This window comes from Ailuropoda melanoleuca, chromosome 12, assembly GCF_002007445.2.
Source record: "Ailuropoda melanoleuca isolate Jingjing chromosome 12, ASM200744v2, whole genome shotgun sequence".
Taxonomy (NCBI): domain Eukaryota; kingdom Metazoa; phylum Chordata; class Mammalia; order Carnivora; family Ursidae; genus Ailuropoda; species Ailuropoda melanoleuca.
Window position 1 is genome coordinate 47,481,029 of NC_048229.1, and position 18,704 is coordinate 47,499,732.

An 18,704-nucleotide genomic window follows, 5' to 3' on the forward strand; every position below is an offset into this window, starting at 1 on the left:
TGCCTTTATACCCCCTCCCCTCCAGAGCATGACACAGTGCCTGGCCCATAATCGATGCTTTGTAAATACAGATGAATTGCTTGCTGGATTCATTCATGCGTTCGCAAGTATTTTCTGTTCCCCATTCCGGCTAGGCACTACATTCTGCCTTGCAGGGGTGCCCACAGTGGAAGGGGAAGGGATGGTGATCTATGTCCAGCCTACCTCTCTCTGCCCTAGACAGGTAGAAAGAAAATACACCTTACATGGGGTTAGGCTCCAAAGTCAATCAAAAGTAAAAAGTTGGCATGGAGCCATATTTTCTTTCAAAAATCTCTTAAATTACTTCAAAAGTACAGTATCACATACTCGGTTTTGTGTTTGTAACATTATACAGTTCTATGAATTTGGTGATGTCTACCATTTAGTAAAGCAGCCGCTTTGAAACTTCCAGTTCTCATTGCCATGAGAAATGTATTTTAATGCACACCAGAATAAAAGCTTCACAGTGTCACTATATGAAACGCATACAAATATTTTCTACTCTGTTCTGTCTTCTCTCGGCACTGCTCACAACCCATCCAAGGGACTTCACACCCACTAGTGGTTCGGGACTTCCGGTTTGAACACCACTTAAATAAACACTACTGTATGGACTATAGTTTCTTATTTTCTACATTCTCGATGCTGTGGCAGTGGGAGCCTTAGTCCTGGGGAGACTGCTTTTCCCACGACTAATTCCTAGAAACAGCAAATGACGCCCTGTGAGCACACCTGTGATGTACAATGCAGCCAAGCCACAGCCCACGCTCCCAACCACCTCGTCATCGAACTCACCCAGCAGGCCCGTATTCCTGCCCTAAATCACCATCACCGCAGGGCCGGGTGCCAGATAACCAGGGACCGCTCCTATAGCCCAGACCGCCCCCCACCCGCCAGACTTATTCCGACTATATAATCCTAAGCTTACTCAGCATACCTACCCTGCCTTACCCACTCCTTCCCACAAAAACCCCAATAAAGGCTCCCAGCCATGTTATCGCTTCCCTCTGCCTTTTGACCAACCTGGCGCTTCCCCATGTGGCCCTGCACGGCAAGCCATGTCTCCTGTTGCTAGGGATCTGTGAACATAAGCTTCTCCCTTTGTGACAGTAATTTCCATGTCTGCATGTCTTACCATACCTGATTAAAATAAATCCCAGGTACATTGTAACATACATGAAGCCTAACTTCCAGCACGGACTGTGGTGGGAGAGTTACTATGGTTGACTGTGGCTGAGATTGGAATTGTGCAAGTCAAGCCCATGATTGGCATGACTCCTTGTGCCTCCCTACTTTGCATGACTGCACACATTCCTGTCTGACCCAGTTGCAGGGGCAGGGCCAGTCAGAGAGAGTCCCGGGCCTGGTATGGGAGCTGGCAGACCATACCTCCACTTGCCCGGATGTAGTGGTGGTAGACGTTCCATCTCAGGGACCCTTCTTCCATCTTCTCCTTCCTTGTGAGCTGATGTTCCGGCACTGGAGGAGAGTAAGAGAAGAAGGAAGTGATAACACCTCTCAATCGCTTGCATGTCCTCCCAAGGTCAAGGAGAGCTTTTACAAAGCCTGCCCCTGGCTTCCACCTTTTTCCAGCATCCTCAACTTCCAGCTTCAGTGCCCCACCCAACCCGGCTCAAACTAGCATGTTTCCATGGAAGACTCTGCTGAAGTTAACTCTCGACCTGGACTCCAGAGCCCGGAAAGAGGTTTCATCCCCAGCCATTCAATAACCCTGGGGCGTCCCGGGTTTCCAAGAACTGGATGGGTTGGGAGACACAGCAGGAGAGAATGAAGAAAGCAATGATCTTGGACCAGAAAACTGGGTTCCAGAATGGTCATTATAATACTGCGTCATCTCAGGCAAACCACTTAACTCTCTGTTTCCTCATCTGACAACTGGCAGGCCTACAGAGATAGTTGCTAAGATGCTTTGCAGCAGTATGCTTCCCAGAAGTCCTCAGAAAACAGCTATAGCACTAGCTCAGACAGGCTCCTGTCCTAGAGCAGGACAGGGAGACCAGTACCTGGAGGTACCAGTCGATGTTGCTAATGGCGACAGCAACAACGGGAGCAGCACTGTGGGCTCGTCTGGGGTCTCTGCCTGAGGCTCTCCCTTCTTCTAATAACACCTTAATTTCTCCTGGGGAAGAGGGCCCTCTTCCTGGAATTTGAATCTTGAGAGAAATCACACCAGGATGGGAAATAGTTGGAGTAGGTTTTCTTCAAAAGATTCTGCACCTGTTCCTGCTACTTCCACCCTAAAATTGCTGAGGCCTCCTTCTTCAACTTTTCCTTTCGTTCTGTGATCTTCACCTATTCCTTCCAATTATTTTTCTGCCCAAATCATTTTCCGACTTTTACAGCTAAAGATGCTCTTGGTGACAGGAGCCTCCAATATCCAGGCACTATCCTGAGGCCTCCCTACACCCGACCTCACCTTATCTCCTCTACAACACTGCAAAGTAAAGCACTATTACCTTCACTTTTGCAAATGAGGGTTCAGAGAGGTTATGTTGCTGGGCCAAGGTCACAAAGCTTTGTAAGCCGAGAGCTGGAATTCAAATCCAGAACTGTCTTTCTGCCCTGCTACCCTGTCTTAGAAAAGAGCAAAACCCCGAGCTTCTGGATCTCCAAGACTGGGCCCAATTCATTTCTCATCTGTAATACCTTTGTTTTCAACATTGGCTTTCAACAAACATGTAATGCATGAATGTCTAAATGCCTTACAGTTAAATTTATGCTGCTCCAGGCCAAACCTCCCGACACCCTGCCTTGGCCTCTGCACACCCTCAGCTCTGCCTCCCACAGCTTTCACCTCTAGGATCCTCAGACCTCCTGACCAGCACAGTCTGCACCCCACAGCCCTCAACTATATGGATCTGTAAGCTGTGTATGGGGTGTCTAGGGTCCTGGACAGTGAGGGACATGGCCCCATCTGGGGTCCAGGAGGAAATGCCAGGACCTCTAGAGGACCCAGGCAGGCTGGCAAATGTTCTCTCCCTGTTCCCAGCACCATTACCAGCATTGTCATGGACAGGCTCTTCCTGGCAGGTGGCCTGGGCCTGCCCTTGCCCCTGACGTTCTTCTGCTGGCTTTGCGGTGTCCTGTGGTTTGTCCTGGGGAGAAAGCACACACCATGAATGCAGGGGGTGCGCCTCTCTGTGGGGAGCGAGGGTGGGGTGGGGTGGAAATCACCTGTGTGGTTCCTCCTCCGTGCATCTTTTGGATAAGTTTGGCGTATCGCCCTTTTTTCTGTATTAATTCACTGTGAATTCCTTTTTCACAGATTTTCCCATCTTCTAAGAAAATGATCTGGTCACAAAATGCTAAATACTGAAGAGTCAGAAGAAATAAGGCCTTCAGTAAGCATACAAAAAGATACTCAACTTCACCACTCAAAAGGACAATGTCAATTTAAATCATAATAAAATGTTTTTTTATGTCCCCACGTTGGCAAAAATCTTGAAACATTGCATAAGTCCGAGCTCTGGTGATGACTGGAGGTATAGGGACTCTCGTAAAAGGTAGGTGATATTGTAGGTTAGTGAAAATACTTGGGAAAACAACTTCATAATGTCTAGTAAAATTAAATATTTAAGAATTGTGAACCAACAACTGGAATCCTAAACCTCTACTCGCCAAAACTGGCAAATGCGCGTAAAGACGCATATAAAAGGATGTACACGGAAGCATTTTTTTGTAAAACTGAAAAATGGGAAACAACTTTAATGTCCATCCTAGGAGAATAAATTCTGGTATATTCAGATATTGAAATGCTACACCAATGAGAATTAAATCAAATTGCGTGTATCCACATGAAAGATATCAAAATTATAATGTCGAGTGAAACAAGCAAATTACCAAAGGACGTAGAAAGTAAACTATCGATTATATAAAGCTTTAAAATATGCAGAAGGACACTTTATCATGTCTAGAGATCTATACACGTGTTGTAAGGGTATGGAGACCTGCACGGGGAAGACCAACAGCAAAGTGAGGGGAACTGGAGGCAGGAGACAGAATCCAGTCTGAGAGGGGGTCTATGTTTGTGTCATCTGGGTGACAGACACATGGGTTTTCAGCACATTATTTTATAAACTGTTTTATGTCTGAAATATTTTGTACCCCCCCAAAAGTAGGCCAAAATGGAAGGAGAGGGATAAATGATAAAAACCTCTTGAGGCCAAAACCAAGTATGGAAATACGTAGGGTAAATGCATGAGGAGAGGCAGCCCCGCCCCCACACGGTCACTGCACTTCCTCAACAAATATGAGACTTCTGGAATTCTTCTCTGAAAGATTTTTTTTCCTTTTGCATAACTTTAATAGCAGGAGCCAACCCATAAAATCTTGAGGGAGACCTCAACATCTGGTTTCAATTGTTACCAGCCACAGAAAGCTTTTACCAGCCTGTCCTCTCCACGCGGAGAGCAGAAGAGATCCAGGTTTTTCACAACGCTCCTCAAACGCTGAGGTCTAGCCTGAGAGGAAGGGGTAGCCGCTGTGACTTTGTTACGGAATCAGTGGCAGCAATGAGAGGATTTACGGTAGCCATCGGTCGTGGCCAGAGCCCTGGAAGGGTGGTCACCTGTAGCTGGTGGGTCACCAGAATGACGGTCTTCCCCCTAAGCGTCTTCTTAATGCACTCCTCAAAGATGTGCTTCCCCACATGGGTGTCCACAGCGGACAGGGGGTCGTCCAGCAGATAGAGCTCACGGTCAGCGTAGACGGCACGGGCCAGGCTGATCCTCTGCTTCTGCCCCCCAGAGAGATTGAGGCCCCGCTCCCCGATCTGCAGACAAACCGCCAAAGACACTGTGTCTAGAGGATGAGCCCAGTGAGGCATGCTCAAACCAGCCAGGTGGCCAGGTGTGACACGCTGAACCCCCTCGGTGTACACTCCTGGACACCTCGTGATTGGGCACCCCTGGTATTTAAAAAACTCTTTTTCAACATTTGCTTAGTAGGGAATGAAAAAAGTGATTTTCAGTTAGTGAAAATTTTCATAACTCATAATTCGATGCAATGTTCCTAAACCCTTCAACGTCTCAGGTGACATTTTAAAACTTTAGCAATTTAGAAAATAAAACAAATCATTCCTAAGAAAGAGCACCTCCTTATGTCTTCTTTGGGTTTTAAATCTCTGTTGACAGCAACCGTCGACTTGCAGGACCATCAGCCCTCGTTGTCTAAGACTGTTTGCACCGTGCACAGCCCACTCCACGGGACAGGGCTGCCACGGCCAGAGGGGGCTCTATTGTTGGTGTCAAGGGGAGGACCACCTTACACAACGCCTTACGTCAGGAGAGACTAAGAGCCGGAAACGGGCAACCAGAATTACCGCACAGTACATGCAGACTATCGTGCCAGGCACCTGCTGGCTGGCCCATCCCTCAATCAGCCCTGAAGACAAGGGCACCAGAGGCTAAGTCCCAGTCCCTGCTCTGCCATGAACTCTTGTGGTCTCTGTAGAAAAGAAGCAGAGTCTAAAGAGCGGCAGGGTGACCTCTTCGTCACTGCTCTGCCTCTGGTTCACCACCTTGCGCCCTTGGACAGGTTCCTTGGCCCGCGTCAAGGCTTGGTTTCGCATTCAGTCCGCACTCGGGCAGTTGCTTAGAAAGTGCCTACTGTGCTTGCGTGATACGTTAACACCCGCCCCTGCTGGGCCTATTCACAGCCCTTTGTCTGTATCTACGCACCAAACCTCAAGCTTCATGAGGTCCAGACTCACCGATGCCATTCTATAGGCCAGACCTTCTTCTTTCTACTGAAGACATAAACCTGAACCAGACAACTGAGCTCTCTGCCCGCAAAGGTTTACAGGCCCCCCCTTTAAAAGGAGGAGGATAAAAGCACTGACCTCCTAGAATGACCCAAGGCTCACCTAAGACAATGCGTTCAAGTTGCTACAATAGTCTTTTGCATTTGGTAAGCACTCAGCAGACTGAGATAATAGATAATAGATAAGACAACAATATTGCAGATTAAAGGTGTCTACAGATGTGAAAGATTGTGAATTATCATGAAAATGTGAATCATACCTCCACTAGGAAGTCATGCCTGCTGTTCCCACTGGCAAAGGAAGAGCCCGCCAGAGGGGGCAGGGAGGGGGGTGAGAGAGGGGAGGAAATGGGGCTAGATGGGAGGTTTCTCATCTTCACAGGGTCTCCACTGCTCTTGCTCCAAAAGGAAGAGTTTGAGGTCAGCCCCGCATCCTTGCGGGGTAAGGTAGGCTCTTTGCCAGCTCTCACTGTAAGATGAGCCCCAGTTTCCTCCCTGGGTGGGGAAGGCTTTGAGGCAGCCGCTGCAGGGCCATGGGATGCTTTGGGGAAACAGCCAGAGTCCCCCTCTAGCTACCCAGGGAAGCAGCCTGAGGACCCCAGAAAACCATTACAAAGGCACCATCACAACAGAGATGGGCGATGCTCGCCTCCCACTCACCTCTGTCATGTCTCCGAAGGGCAGGATTTCCAGGTCTCGGTGCAGGGAGCAGCAGTGGAGTACCTGGAGGTATCTTCAAAGGACAGAGAGCTGAAGGGACAAGTGGCCCAGCTACAGGCCTTCCAGCCTTCCCAAGCTGGGAAGAGAGAGTTCTTGCATTCCATGCTAAGAAATTTGGACTTGATCCTGCGTTTGCCGGTAAAGCACACAGAGGCTTTTTGCATTTCCTTCTTCCCCTCATTTCTTTCAATCTAATACATGCACTTAGTAAATATTTGAACCGAACAACAACAACAAAAAGATACAGTGAAAAGCAGGTCTCTCTTGTCTTTGACTCTCAGTTGCTCTCCCGGAAGCAGCCACTATTGCGGTGTCTTACGTATTCGTTCAGAAAGAATGTGGTTGTTTATGTTTGCGTGCTGCGTATATAGGTTTGTATTGTTTGCACGACACCATAGTATTTTTTTATATGGCTGCACCATAAATTGTTTCAATGACACCATAGTATTTTTTTATATGGCTGCACCATAAATTATTCAACCAGTGTCCTTGGGATGAGCGCTGGGGTTGTTTCTAGTCTTTTGCTACAATGAACAATGTGTAGTGTGAACAGTATTGTATATGGGCCTTTGTGTTCATGGGTGACACTCTCTACGCATTAAATACCCAGCAGTGCTGAGTCTAGCAATTGGTGCATTTTTATCTTTGACCAAATACTTCGAAACTGCCCAATGAGTTGTATCAGTCCAAAAGCAGAGCAATGACAAGTTGAGAACTACGTTTTGGGATACTTTCTGGAGGCGGGACTCAAGATGGAACAGAGCAGGAGAACACTGGAGACAGGCGGCCATGGGCAGGGGCAGTGGGAACAGTGCAAGCAAGAGATCACAGCCGAGAACTGGCAGTGGAGATGGAGAAGAAGAGAAAGACAAGACCTGTTAGGAGAGAGAGCTGTCCCAGGTGGGTGACCCATTAGACGGGAAGTATCGGAGGACAAGGCATCCGGCTCACTGCAACACACAGCTCAGTGATGCCATTAAACCGAGTTGGACGACTTGGGAAGAGAAGCAGGCAAGATGGGGGTGCTTCTGAGCTGGTATGGGACCTGACGTTGCGGAGCGCACAGGACAGCCAGCGGGAGATTTCATCCACCTACGTGCCCCTCAGTATTGCTCCAGGGCGCAGATTGGCACATCAAGCGAGCGGTCAAAGGAGGCCAGGGTCTGCCAGAGTTGGAACCACAGCGACAGCGCTTGGGGCAGCCTTTGTGAACCCTCCCCTGAACAGACGTCGCTCCTGACTTCCAAGCACGCGTCTCAAGCAGGTTGTACCCGGCCCCTGGGAGGGAGAGGCCACGAAGGGCAAGGACGGTGGTGGGCGGCGCACCAGACCATGAACCCAAACTGTTTCCTTCTACGTCACACGACCTCATGACCCCATTTGTTTTACCTTTTGACGTCAAGGTGGGGAATTGATTAATACAAATGAAGTTTCGAAGTAATGTTTTTAGAGGGGGAGGGTTACTTTGACTCGTATAATATCACAGCAAAGCATGAAGCTTCTGATAACAACTGGGTTCAAATCGTGTTTCTAGCATATCCTCCAAGCTTTGTGAATTTAGGCAAATTATTTAACCTCTTGGGGCCTCAGCTGACGCACCCAGAAAATGGATATGATAATGATCTTTCTTTCACAGTGAGGGGAAAATACATTGACGCATATAAGTGAGCTCATAGCAAGTGTTAGCAGCAGTCAGATTACTATTAGCAGTGGGGGATCCCTCCCCCAAGCAGCCCCATGCACCTGTGTCCTCTTGGGCCCTCCCAGAAACTTACCGGGCCTTGTCATACTGGCCTCCCATGAGGATGTTCTCCCTGACACTACCCCCGATGATCCAGGCCTGCTGGGGGACATAAGCCAGGCTTCCGTGCACCCCCACCGAGCCCTCCAGCAAATGCATCTGCAACACAGGGAGTCCAGCCTCAGGGCCAGGCAGCACAGGAGAGGAGCCTGCCTGGCTCAGCAGCCAAGGGCCCATGGCACACTCCCTCCAGGTCCTTGGGGGTTCACCTATGTAAATGGGACTTTTAACATGATCCTGCCAGGCCCACCAGTGAGTCTGAGGGAAGGTCCTGGGAACATGGGGCAGCAGCCAGAGCCAAGCCAGGCCAGTTCCTGCTGTGACTTGAATCCAAGGTCTGCACTGAAGACACCCCATCTTTTTTTTCCTCTTATTTCCCCAGCCCCATTCTCTAGCAAGGGGTGCCTCCACACTCTTCACAGTGAGACAGAAAGTTCCAGGTCATCTCTGACCATCCTGAATATCAACAGAATTATTACCGATGTCATTAGGTGTGATAATTCATTGTGCATCAATGGGGAAATGTGCTTATTTTGGGGACATCATGATGAAGTAATAAGTGGGAAAGTCTCATAATCTCTGTAATTTAAAATAGTTCTACAAGGGTTCCTGGGTGGCTCAGATGGTTAAGCGTCTGCCTTCGGCTCAGGTCATGATCCTGGGGACCTGGGATCAAGCAGGGAGCCTGTTTATCTCTCTCCGTGTGCTCTCTCTCTATCAAATAAATAAATAAAATCTTTTAAAAAAATAGTTCTACAAAATGTGTTTCTACATAGATGTGGCAAAATATCAACTGTTGAATCTAGGTGGTGGGTATATGGGTCTTTAGTGTCTTCCTGCTTTTCTGTTTGATAAATTTAAAAACACAAAAAAAAAAAGGCCACAACCCCCATCCCTACCACCCCAGGCACTGGACCTCATCATCCCCTACTCCTTCTTCTTCATGAGTCTATGTTCCTACTTCTGATTTGGAGCCAAGCTTTAATTAACAAGAACAAGACTTTAAAATGACATCTTTTTGTTTTTCCTTTATTAGATGGACAGTGACTGGTTTATTTCAAGAGGAAACTGAGAAACCACTAGCCACACAGAAAAGTGGCCTTGGATGGAGGCTGCCAGGAAATGTTGCTATGGGGAAAAACAAAGCTCTGACACCATGTGGACCTGGGTTTCAACGCTGGTCTCCCCCGCCCCACCTGCTGTGTGACCTTGGGCAAGTCACCTCTCCGAACCTCATCTACTCATCCATAAACTGGCCATAATGGCCATGCCTTCCTCAAGGGGTTGCTTTCAGATTGAAAGAAAAAACGGGAACCTCTTAGCACAGAGCCTGGCATGCAAGTACTATTCAAACTATGTTTACTATTTTTTTTTTAAGTAGAATCTTATCTTCCCCATTACCAAGAGGTTGGGGCAAGGCCATCACATGTGGGGCATGAAGAAGCAAGCTGTCAGGAGAGGGCTTCACGGACAATATGACCACATTCCAAGGAGATGATAAATTTGGCTATAATATTTGGGAGAAGGAACTGAGGGAGGAGCTTGATAAAGGAAGAATCTTCTTGTTCTCCCAATAACATGGGAGGGAGGGATGACAGGCAAAGAGAGGAGGGGGCAGAGAGAGCAGCCCAGGACTGGGAAGAGGGGGGCTGACCGGGGAAGTGCTGGTGAGATTTGGTGAGGGCAGACCTCCAGGGGATCTAAAAGGTCCCGCACTCCTGGCTGGAGGGGGAGAAGGAGGTATAATTATAACGCATCTCCCCCTCGGTGTGTGCCCAACTGCTCTCAATTAATAAAAAGTGTATTGGCTCAGAGTCTATTGAGCAAGAAAGCGATGGTGTGGCTGACTGGGGGAACGCAAGTGTGGGAGTCCCTGGACTGCCTACAGTTCACGTGCATGCCGTCACCAGTCACTTACCTCCCCCAGGATGGCTGACAGCAGGCTGCTCTTGCCGCTCCCGGTGTTGCCACAGACCCCCAACGTGGTCCCCTGCAAAGCCAAGGAGGACAGAGTGGCATTGGGACAGCACAAAACCTACTACTCACCCAGGGTGGATCTGTTGTTGAACACAATAGGACAAACAGAAAACAACCACACCCACCCCAAAGCCCCTCAGACCAGCAAAAGCTCAATGCCGCACCCTCAAAGGAAGGAAGTTGCATGGAGGTGGTAGAGAGGAATTCATGGGTAGGTGGTCCTGTAGGGCAAGAAACCCAAATTCCACATCTGCACCTACTCTACTCTATGATCCTGGGCAAGTCACTTAGCCTTTCTGTGCCTCAGTTTCTTCCTGTGTCAAACGGGGACAGTGAAGCCAGCCTCACAGAATTCATGCATACATTCACTCATTTATTCATTCACTCCTCCCTCAAATAGTGTTTGAGTGTCTCCCATGTACCAAGGGAGGAAGAAAAGAGCGCTCACGCTTACGTTCCAGTGGGGGAAACATAAACCACAAAATAAGTAAATAATAGCAGATGATGATAAATGATTTAAGTCAAACTCAGTGGCTACTATGAACCAAAGCAATTTTAGATGGCTTGGCCAGCAAAGGCTTCTTAAAGCAGCTGTCATTGCAGCTGAGACCTGAACGAGAAGAAGGAGCCAAACACAGGAAGATCTGACAGTTCCAGGCTGTGCGAGCAGCAGGGGCATAGGTCATGAGACTGGAACAAGGTTGGCCGCCAAGGTTGGCTTGCCCTTGCAAATGTTAGTCAAAGAAGCAGCCAGGCAACGTGAGTTCACAGAACAATCAGATTGGCACATACTAGCAACTTAGTAAATGTTAGTCTCCTTCCCCTTGTCTCCCAGCATATAACACACTATTCTGGGTCTTGTTATTACAACAAACAAACAAACAAACAAACAAAAAAACCTTCTGGATGATTAGTTGATTCCCACTGAAGTATGAAAAACTTCTTCCTGTGCTTGCCCTCTGTGAACAATTTGTATTTAAAAGAGGGATTTAGAGACAGCAGTTTTTAGCCAGGGAAACAGTGCAGTGCCAGGAAGCTCGAGCCTCGGGCCCTGGAAGTCTGGCAGCCAGCCTGCCCGCACAGCCTGGCTAAGGCTACCTTTGACACCACGAGGTTTAACTTGTGCAATGCTGGGGCTAGGCTGCGCATTGTGTCCTCTGGCCCGAGGGCTCCTGGAGCTGGCTGAACCCCGGTCCACCCCTTGGGAGCGTGCCCGTTCTTCTCCAGCTCCACAGCTCCATAGACAATCCCAGGGAAGGTCCGTCGCCATGACAAGGTGGCCTCTTCCAGAACCACTGCTTTGCTGGGATCTTTCAATGCCTGGACATACAAAACAGGGCTCTCCTGGAGGAAAAATTTCTGTACAGACAAAAAGAAAGGAGGAAGGAGGGATTCAGTTCTTTAGTCTAATTAGAAATGTGTGCCCATTTTGCTGGCCTATCGGTCTGGTTCACAAACTCCTAAGAAACAGAGGGAGCTAAGTTCTGCTGGGGGGAATTCTCGATCAGGGTTTTCCAAATTTTGGACCACTGGGCCACTCTTTGATATCTGCATACTGCCCGCTCCGTTCTTTTCTGTTTCATTTTACATGGGTGACAACACTGTGGAATCATCAGATGGACGTGCCACTTTTCTAATTAAATTTCATTTATAACTATTCAAAGTAAAAAGGTCTCCCCATGTAACACACAGTGGGAAAACCCGTGTGGGAAAACTTCAAAGTGTGACCACGAGCAGGTCACTCCTCTCTGTGTCTCCATCTCCTTGGCCGGGAAACGTACATGAGTGCTCGCATTAAAAGAGGGGGTGGGAAGAATGATCTCACTGCAGTCAAACTATAGGCACACGTCTCTCCCTGGAGATTTGCTTAGAAAGAGATCTAGAAAGATACTTCTTGACATTTTGGACAATGGTTTTTATCTCTAGGTAGTGAATGTTGAGCGATTTTTATTCTCTGTAACTTTTTGCACTGGCTGAACCTTTAACAATGAGCACACGGGATTTTGCAAAGATAAACAAAAAGCTATTTTCAAAAGAAAAAAGGTGGTCTCTTTTTTAAATTGAAACGTAGGTATATTGAGTTGGGTTAATTTTAACATTTGAGTCAAGACAGAGAGTCTTCATTGGGAATTGCATGGGTCCCTTTATTTTGTTTAGTTAGCTGGGCATTTTCTTGTTTAGTCATTTTAATAACAGTGAATACCCATAAGCCCACCACTGAACCCCAAATCCATAACTTTTACCTATCTATGGGGTTCTTCCTCATCTCATGCCCTCCCTCCTCATGCCAAACCCTCCATGCCCTCCCCACTGGGTAACCACTGTCCCAAAATTTTCATTCCCTTGCTTAAATTGTTATCATATATTTTGTAATTTTGTTAGATAAATTTTGAGTGATACACTGGCTTAATGAGTCCGTATGACAAGCACACATCTGGATATTAATAAATGCTGATAAACGGATTTATAGGGAAAAGAAATGGGGGGTCCTCTTACCCCTAAATGTTCTAAGTGTATTCTCAATCTCTAATTTTGTTTATGCCATTCAGTGCTTTTCACTTGTTGTTTTTAACAAACAGCACAAAAGAAAAATGGTCTGGAGACCCTTGCTGATAGTGTCCACTTGGGCCTTCTCTAGAACCCCAGTGTGCAGGCCTCCGCAGCTCCAGCAGCCAGCTCACTTCCTAACTGTGGTCGCCTGCAAGGAGGGGTCCTCCCTGAGGGCTCATGGCTCTCTTCTCTCTGCCCTTTGAAGCTGGCACCCCAGAGTTCAAAAGCCAAGGGCATTTGGAAGCTGGGTGACAGCACCAGGGGACACAAAGGAGGAAGAAGGGATCATTCCTGCCCCTTCCAGCCTAGGGGTCTCAAGGTCAAACACCTACAGGGCCAGACAGAAAACTTCAGTGTCTGGGGGTGCCTGGGTGGCACAGTCGTCAAACATCTGCCTTTGGCTCAGGGCGTGATCCGCTGTTCTGGAATCGAGCCCCACATCAAGCTCCTAGGAGCCTGCTTCTTCCTCTCCCACTCCCCCTGCTGTGTTCCCTCTCTCGCTGGCTGTCTCTGTCAAATAAATAAATAGAATCTTTTTAAAAAGAAAAGAAAAGAAAACTTCAGTGGCTGAAGCACGAGGAGTTAAAGATGCCCTGATGAGTGAGGGGACCGGGAGAACTAGGGCCCATCTAAAGGGCCACGCCACGCAGCTCCAGCCCCTGGAGACAACCCCAAGTTCAAGATCTTTGCCCTCACTGTTACCCTTCCTGCCCCCTTCTGCCACCATAACTCACCATCCCTAGCCAAAAGCTCTCTAACCTCCGAGCTATCCCTCCAGGCATCCCTTCAGCGAACATCCCTACCCTTCGGAGCCCACTCTGTAGCTTCCTCACCCCTGCCCACCCTGCAGGTGAAAACAGGCACAGAGGGGAGGATGGGAGAGCCTGGTGTACCAGTGGACAGGAAGAAGGCAGCAGAGAGCCCTGGTCCATTGAGAAGTCTAGGGAGCTCCTGGGGCTATTCACAAGTAATGGACTGTCTTGTCCTTCCTCAGATAAGCGAAGTGCGTTCCAGCCCCAGGGCTTTTGCACTTGCCATCCCTGATGCTTCCTTATCACCACTCAGATTAAAAATCACCTTAACAGTGGGGCCTTCTGGGTCCAGCCTACCCAGAGTTGCCCCAGGCCTCCCCCACGTACTCTCTAGAACATCGCCCATTTACTGACATCCTAGCTCTTCATGTGATCTGATGTTATCTTCTTTGACCATTAATTTCCTGGCTAGTTGTCTGTTTCTAATACCAGATTGTAACTCCCTGAGAGCGGCACCCTGTTGGTCAGGCTCACAGTTGTCTTCTCAGTCTGTCCTTGGCAGGTGGTAGGTGTTTAATAAATATTTTTTTTAAGATTTTATTTATTTATTAGAGAGAGGGTGAGAGAGAGAGAGAGAGAGAGAAGGAGCAGGGCGAGGAGCAGAGGGAGAGGGAGAAGCAGGCTCCCCACCAAGCAGGAAGCCCAATGTGGGGCTCGATCCCAGCACTCTGGCATCATGACCCAAGCCGACGGCAAACACTTAACCCACCAAGCCACCCAGGCGCCCCTCAATAAATATTTTTTGAATAAATGAAGAAATGAGTAAATAAGTAAGTTGGGAACTACAGGCATTTAAGTGAGAAGACTATAAAATATCTTTATAAATTGGTTTAGGTGAGGGGTTTTAAGCTCAGATGCTGTAGGGGCAACACCAGCTATGTAAAGAAGCCAAGTAGACCATTGCTAAGACGACAGATGGTAGGTAAAACAGCCCTGGCGCTGGAGCTACGGTAGGGCACAGCGGAGGCCGCAGCAAACCATATCTCTCTGCCTCATCTAAATATCTCACTGCCTCATTGCCTCAGCTCCAGATGTTTGTGGCCACAGGAAAATGTGGGTCTGATGTTCCCAGATCTTCTGGTTATTCAGTAAAATCCAGAAATCTGATTTTTATATAGAATTTCCAGGTTTTTACATGCAAGCAACAAAGACTTTTTTTTTTTTTTTTTTAAAGCAAAACCATCAGGGTAACCCTATACAAACCTGCACGGGGTCTGCAGACCTCCTGTCTGAGACCTGGTTTGTAGAGACTCCCCTAAGATCTCCCCAGGGCCTGAGTCATCTGTCTTTCCAGCCCCCACCCCAGCTTGGGTACAGGAGGTCACTGAGTTGGCCAATCCCTCTCCACGGAGGCTGGAGTCTGCCTCGGCCTGGGGTCACATTCAGGAGCAACATCACGCTGACCGAAGGCAAATGAACACCCAAACAGAGCTGTGCAAACAGTCCTCTGACCACTTACCTTAAACCTGTCTGCTGCAGACTTGGAGTTCGTGAGGCCTTTTACTGCAAAGGGCACAAAGAACACGGACAGCCGCATGGGAATCAAGGTGGCCACCACGCTGAAAGCCTGGGCAAAGAAGGGAGGAGGTGGTGAGGGTCACATAGCTGTCCTTTTCTCTCCACTCCCTGGGGCCCCCATCCCAGAGCCAGAAGCCACAGAGGCAGACCTTCCCGTGCCAGGGACTGAGCCAGTATTTTGGGGAGACTGGAAAGAGTGGGGAAGGAGCACTTGTCCTAACATCTCTATGTCTGTAGGCCTGGCTCCTGTCGTAGCTCAGCGACCAGGTGATTCAGCAACTTTGGCCAAGTCCCCTCCCCCATTAAGCTGAGTATTCCCATTGGCATAGTGTCAAAATCATCAAGTGGATACGGGAATAAGGTACAGGGAAACACCGAGAAAGTACACATGAGAGAGCTCTGTCTACTGTCAACAGAGCTTGATACTATTATCGCTCTTAGGATCGTATTCGGTCTTCCTTGCCTTAGATACTCTACTCTTTTCTAATATTCCAAATGTCCCTGCACTTCAAGCCCAATCCGTGCCTCACTCTCTCCTGTAGACATTTCCTGGCTACAGCAGACCACCTTCGGCTCTCAGGATCTCAGAATGTGACCTAAGTACCTTGGAGACTTTCCAATCCATGCCCCACCTCCACTCCCTTCTTCATCCTTCACGGTGTGAGTGCAGTGCGACCCTAAACTCCTGCTGAGAGTTTCTCCTATAAAAGCCCCTGCGTCCACCCTCAAGCCTTCAGGGCGCTTCTCTGGTGCGTGCCTGGGCCACGCTGTCTGGAGCACAAACGAGCCGTTGGCTGCAGACCCTCGTGCTTCGGGTGCAGTGTCCTGCCCCAAACCCATCCGGATTCCAACCTCTCCCAAAGCAGCCCCCTGACTTTTTTCCTCAGAGAACTGGGATTCTACCCCTAAAAGGCAGCTGCTGCTTTTCTGGGCCAGGGTCAGACCACAAAGAGAAGGCAGAAAAAGCTCTAGCTTTTATTTAAAGGATATTTTCAGGGCCCTATTTTGGGTTCGAACAAACGCCTTAATTTAGGATTCTCAACCTCAAGGCGTGTATCAGAACCGTCAGGGCTTTAACTCCGCGTTTCGCCTCCCCTATATCCCCAGCTGACTTTGTCATCCCTCCGTCCCACAGTTGCTATCCAAGGGATGTCAGTTTGTCCGACAGATGGAGACAGAAGAAAGTTTGAGCATCCCAAAAGTTTGGAAAATCCAAATCAACATCTATTATCCATTTGCAAAACCTTCAGATCTTTGAGGAACGTGGTCTAGGAAAAGACACAAAAGAAAAACTCCCTCTCAATTTGGGGGGGAACTAAGCACCCCAAGCACTTGCCACTGAGACCGTGAGTTTCCGTTGTAAACACGTGTGGGTGAGGAACGTCACCGTGGTGGCCACCGTGGGGGCTATAAACAAGGACGCAGTGGTCAGGCTCTGGATGATGCCAGACGTCTCCAGTAGTTGCTTTTCCTTCCTTCTCAGGTCTGAGAGATAAAGAGCAAATGCCCTGAAATTAACCATAAGAACGCTCTCCAGAGTACCGAACAACTCCCAGAGCATGAAAGAACTCCCCAAAAGGTGAGAGGCTTGCCTCACCATGACACCCCAAGGCTCTGAGCAGAAAACCAGATTTTCTGTACCTTGAATTATTTTTTCAAATGGTTTCTCCCATGCATACATTTTAATCAGCTTAATGCAGGTGAGAACTTCACTGGTCACACGGATGCGCTGGTCGCTGACCTCAGATGTGCGATTGTGTATCTTAACAATCTTTCTGATCAGGAACACCTGCGGTCGAGATACAGCAAGAGCTTCTTTTGACAAGGGCGGGAGAGTTCACCCACCCTTGGTAAGCATGGCCACTAGGAGTATGTCCAGAGGTAAAATCCATATGTGGATCGAATACCCGGATTGAATCCTGGCCTGTTGGAATCCATTGTGACTCTAAATTCTAGGGTCCTGCTGAAGACTTAACAACGGAAACTTCTCCATCATGCCTGAGAGCACCTGTCTCACACATGCTGGGGGTGTTTCTCTCCTGTGTCCCAAGCCAGGCTTTGTCCAACTGAGCACAAATACGACTTCTTTGCCTTTGGGCACCCTAACCCCACCCATAGTTACACCACCTTTTGATCAGAATACTTGTGCTGAGGGAGGAAAACACTTGATTTCAATAATTCAGAGCACACATAATCCAAGAGTCACTTCCTGTTTTGCCTAATTTTATTTCGCCTGAACCTTGGTCAGCAAATTTGCTTCCCTTCCCTCCTCATCCTGTGCTCAGCCAAATGTTAAATGCTATCTGGGTTATTACGTTACCACGTTCTGGGTAGAAGAGAAGGAACAAAAACCTTACATACAGGACATCTACTAAGGAAAATCTGTGAAGAAGATAATCCCTCACAGAAATCTGTGAGATGGACTTTTGTACATTATATTCACCTCTTCTTTCTTTGGCCAATGGTGTGGCCAGAGAACAGCTTGAGGCAGAAATGGAAGTTGCAACTTAACCACAGTGGAGTCAATATTTCCACTCAGAATCACCCCAGCTTCCAGAGCCCCGGGAGTTCTGGGGAATATCCAACATCAAATGGGTAGCAAAGAAAGACATTACCTCCACTGGTAGAATCAGGAAATAGCAAAGAGTGGCGAAGAGCACAGTGGGTCCAAGAATGAGGTAGGAGGTGACAGTGCAGGCAATCAGCAATGAACAGATGACCCAGATCAGCGGGCCATAGTACACCCCTTCAAACAGGTAGTTTACGTCGCTGGCGAAGAAGCTGATGGCCTGTAAGACAGCAAAGCCCGTGGGCACGGGTACACCTCTTCAGGTGCCTCGAAGGGGCTACACGTGCAGGGGACGGGAAGGCTTGAGAGGCACCGTGGTAGAGACAAAAACACCAAGTTCATGGGGTGCCTGGGTGGCTCAGTTGGTTAAGTTTCTGCCTTCAGCTCAGGTCACGATCTCAGGGTCCTGGGGTCGAGCCCCACATCGGGCTCCCTGCTCTGCTGTGAGTCTGCTTCTCCCTCTCCCTCTGCCTCTGTGATCTCTCTCTCTTTCTCAAATAAATAAACAAAATCTTAAAAAACAAACAAACAAAACACCAAGTTCACAGCTCTCCTCCTACTCTCTGTGTGACCCTGGGTCCATTCCTATGGCACTCTCAGCCTCAGCTTCTTCACCTGCGAAGCTGGAATGATTATACCCACTTGGTACGGTTGTTGTGAGGATGTCAGTGAAATATAAAGTATCCGCACGTAGACTGTGCTCCATAACAGTTCTATTTCCTATACTGTTGCAACTGCTTCTTATGTCCAGATTCCCCAGAGAGTTACTTCTAGTCTTCTATCTTATTCTATTCTATTCCTTCTACTATTACTACTACTACTAATGGCTAAATTTTTTTTAGGCAGGAGCTAAGTCTTTTTATCCTTCTTATTCTATTCTGCTATAGACTCTTCTATCCACTTCCTTGCTCCCTAACACATGCTGCCCAGTTCTGTGATATATAAAAGCTGACAT

The 18,704-nt window shown here is 48.2% G+C and overlaps 1 protein-coding gene across 1 annotated transcript in view; it reads right to left on the minus strand.

The window, feature by feature from the left end:
* ABCC11 (ATP binding cassette subfamily C member 11) overlaps positions 1–18,704 on the minus strand; it is a 69,786-nt gene that overhangs the window by 31,839 nt on the left and 19,243 nt on the right. Inside the window, exons 7-18 of the mRNA XM_034638965.1 lie at positions 17,796–17,969; positions 16,822–16,969; positions 16,517–16,665; positions 15,122–15,229; positions 11,399–11,659; positions 10,242–10,313; positions 8,298–8,422; positions 6,463–6,535; positions 4,610–4,813; positions 3,217–3,354; positions 3,041–3,137; positions 1,411–1,500 (exon numbers count right to left, since the gene is read on the minus strand). Coding sequence (XP_034494856.1) covers positions 1,411–1,500; positions 3,041–3,137; positions 3,217–3,354; positions 4,610–4,813; positions 6,463–6,535; positions 8,298–8,422; positions 10,242–10,313; positions 11,399–11,659; positions 15,122–15,229; positions 16,517–16,665; positions 16,822–16,969; positions 17,796–17,969 — 1,639 coding nt within the window. The remainder of the gene's footprint in view (positions 1–1,410; positions 1,501–3,040; positions 3,138–3,216; positions 3,355–4,609; positions 4,814–6,462; positions 6,536–8,297; positions 8,423–10,241; positions 10,314–11,398; positions 11,660–15,121; positions 15,230–16,516; positions 16,666–16,821; positions 16,970–17,795; positions 17,970–18,704) is intronic.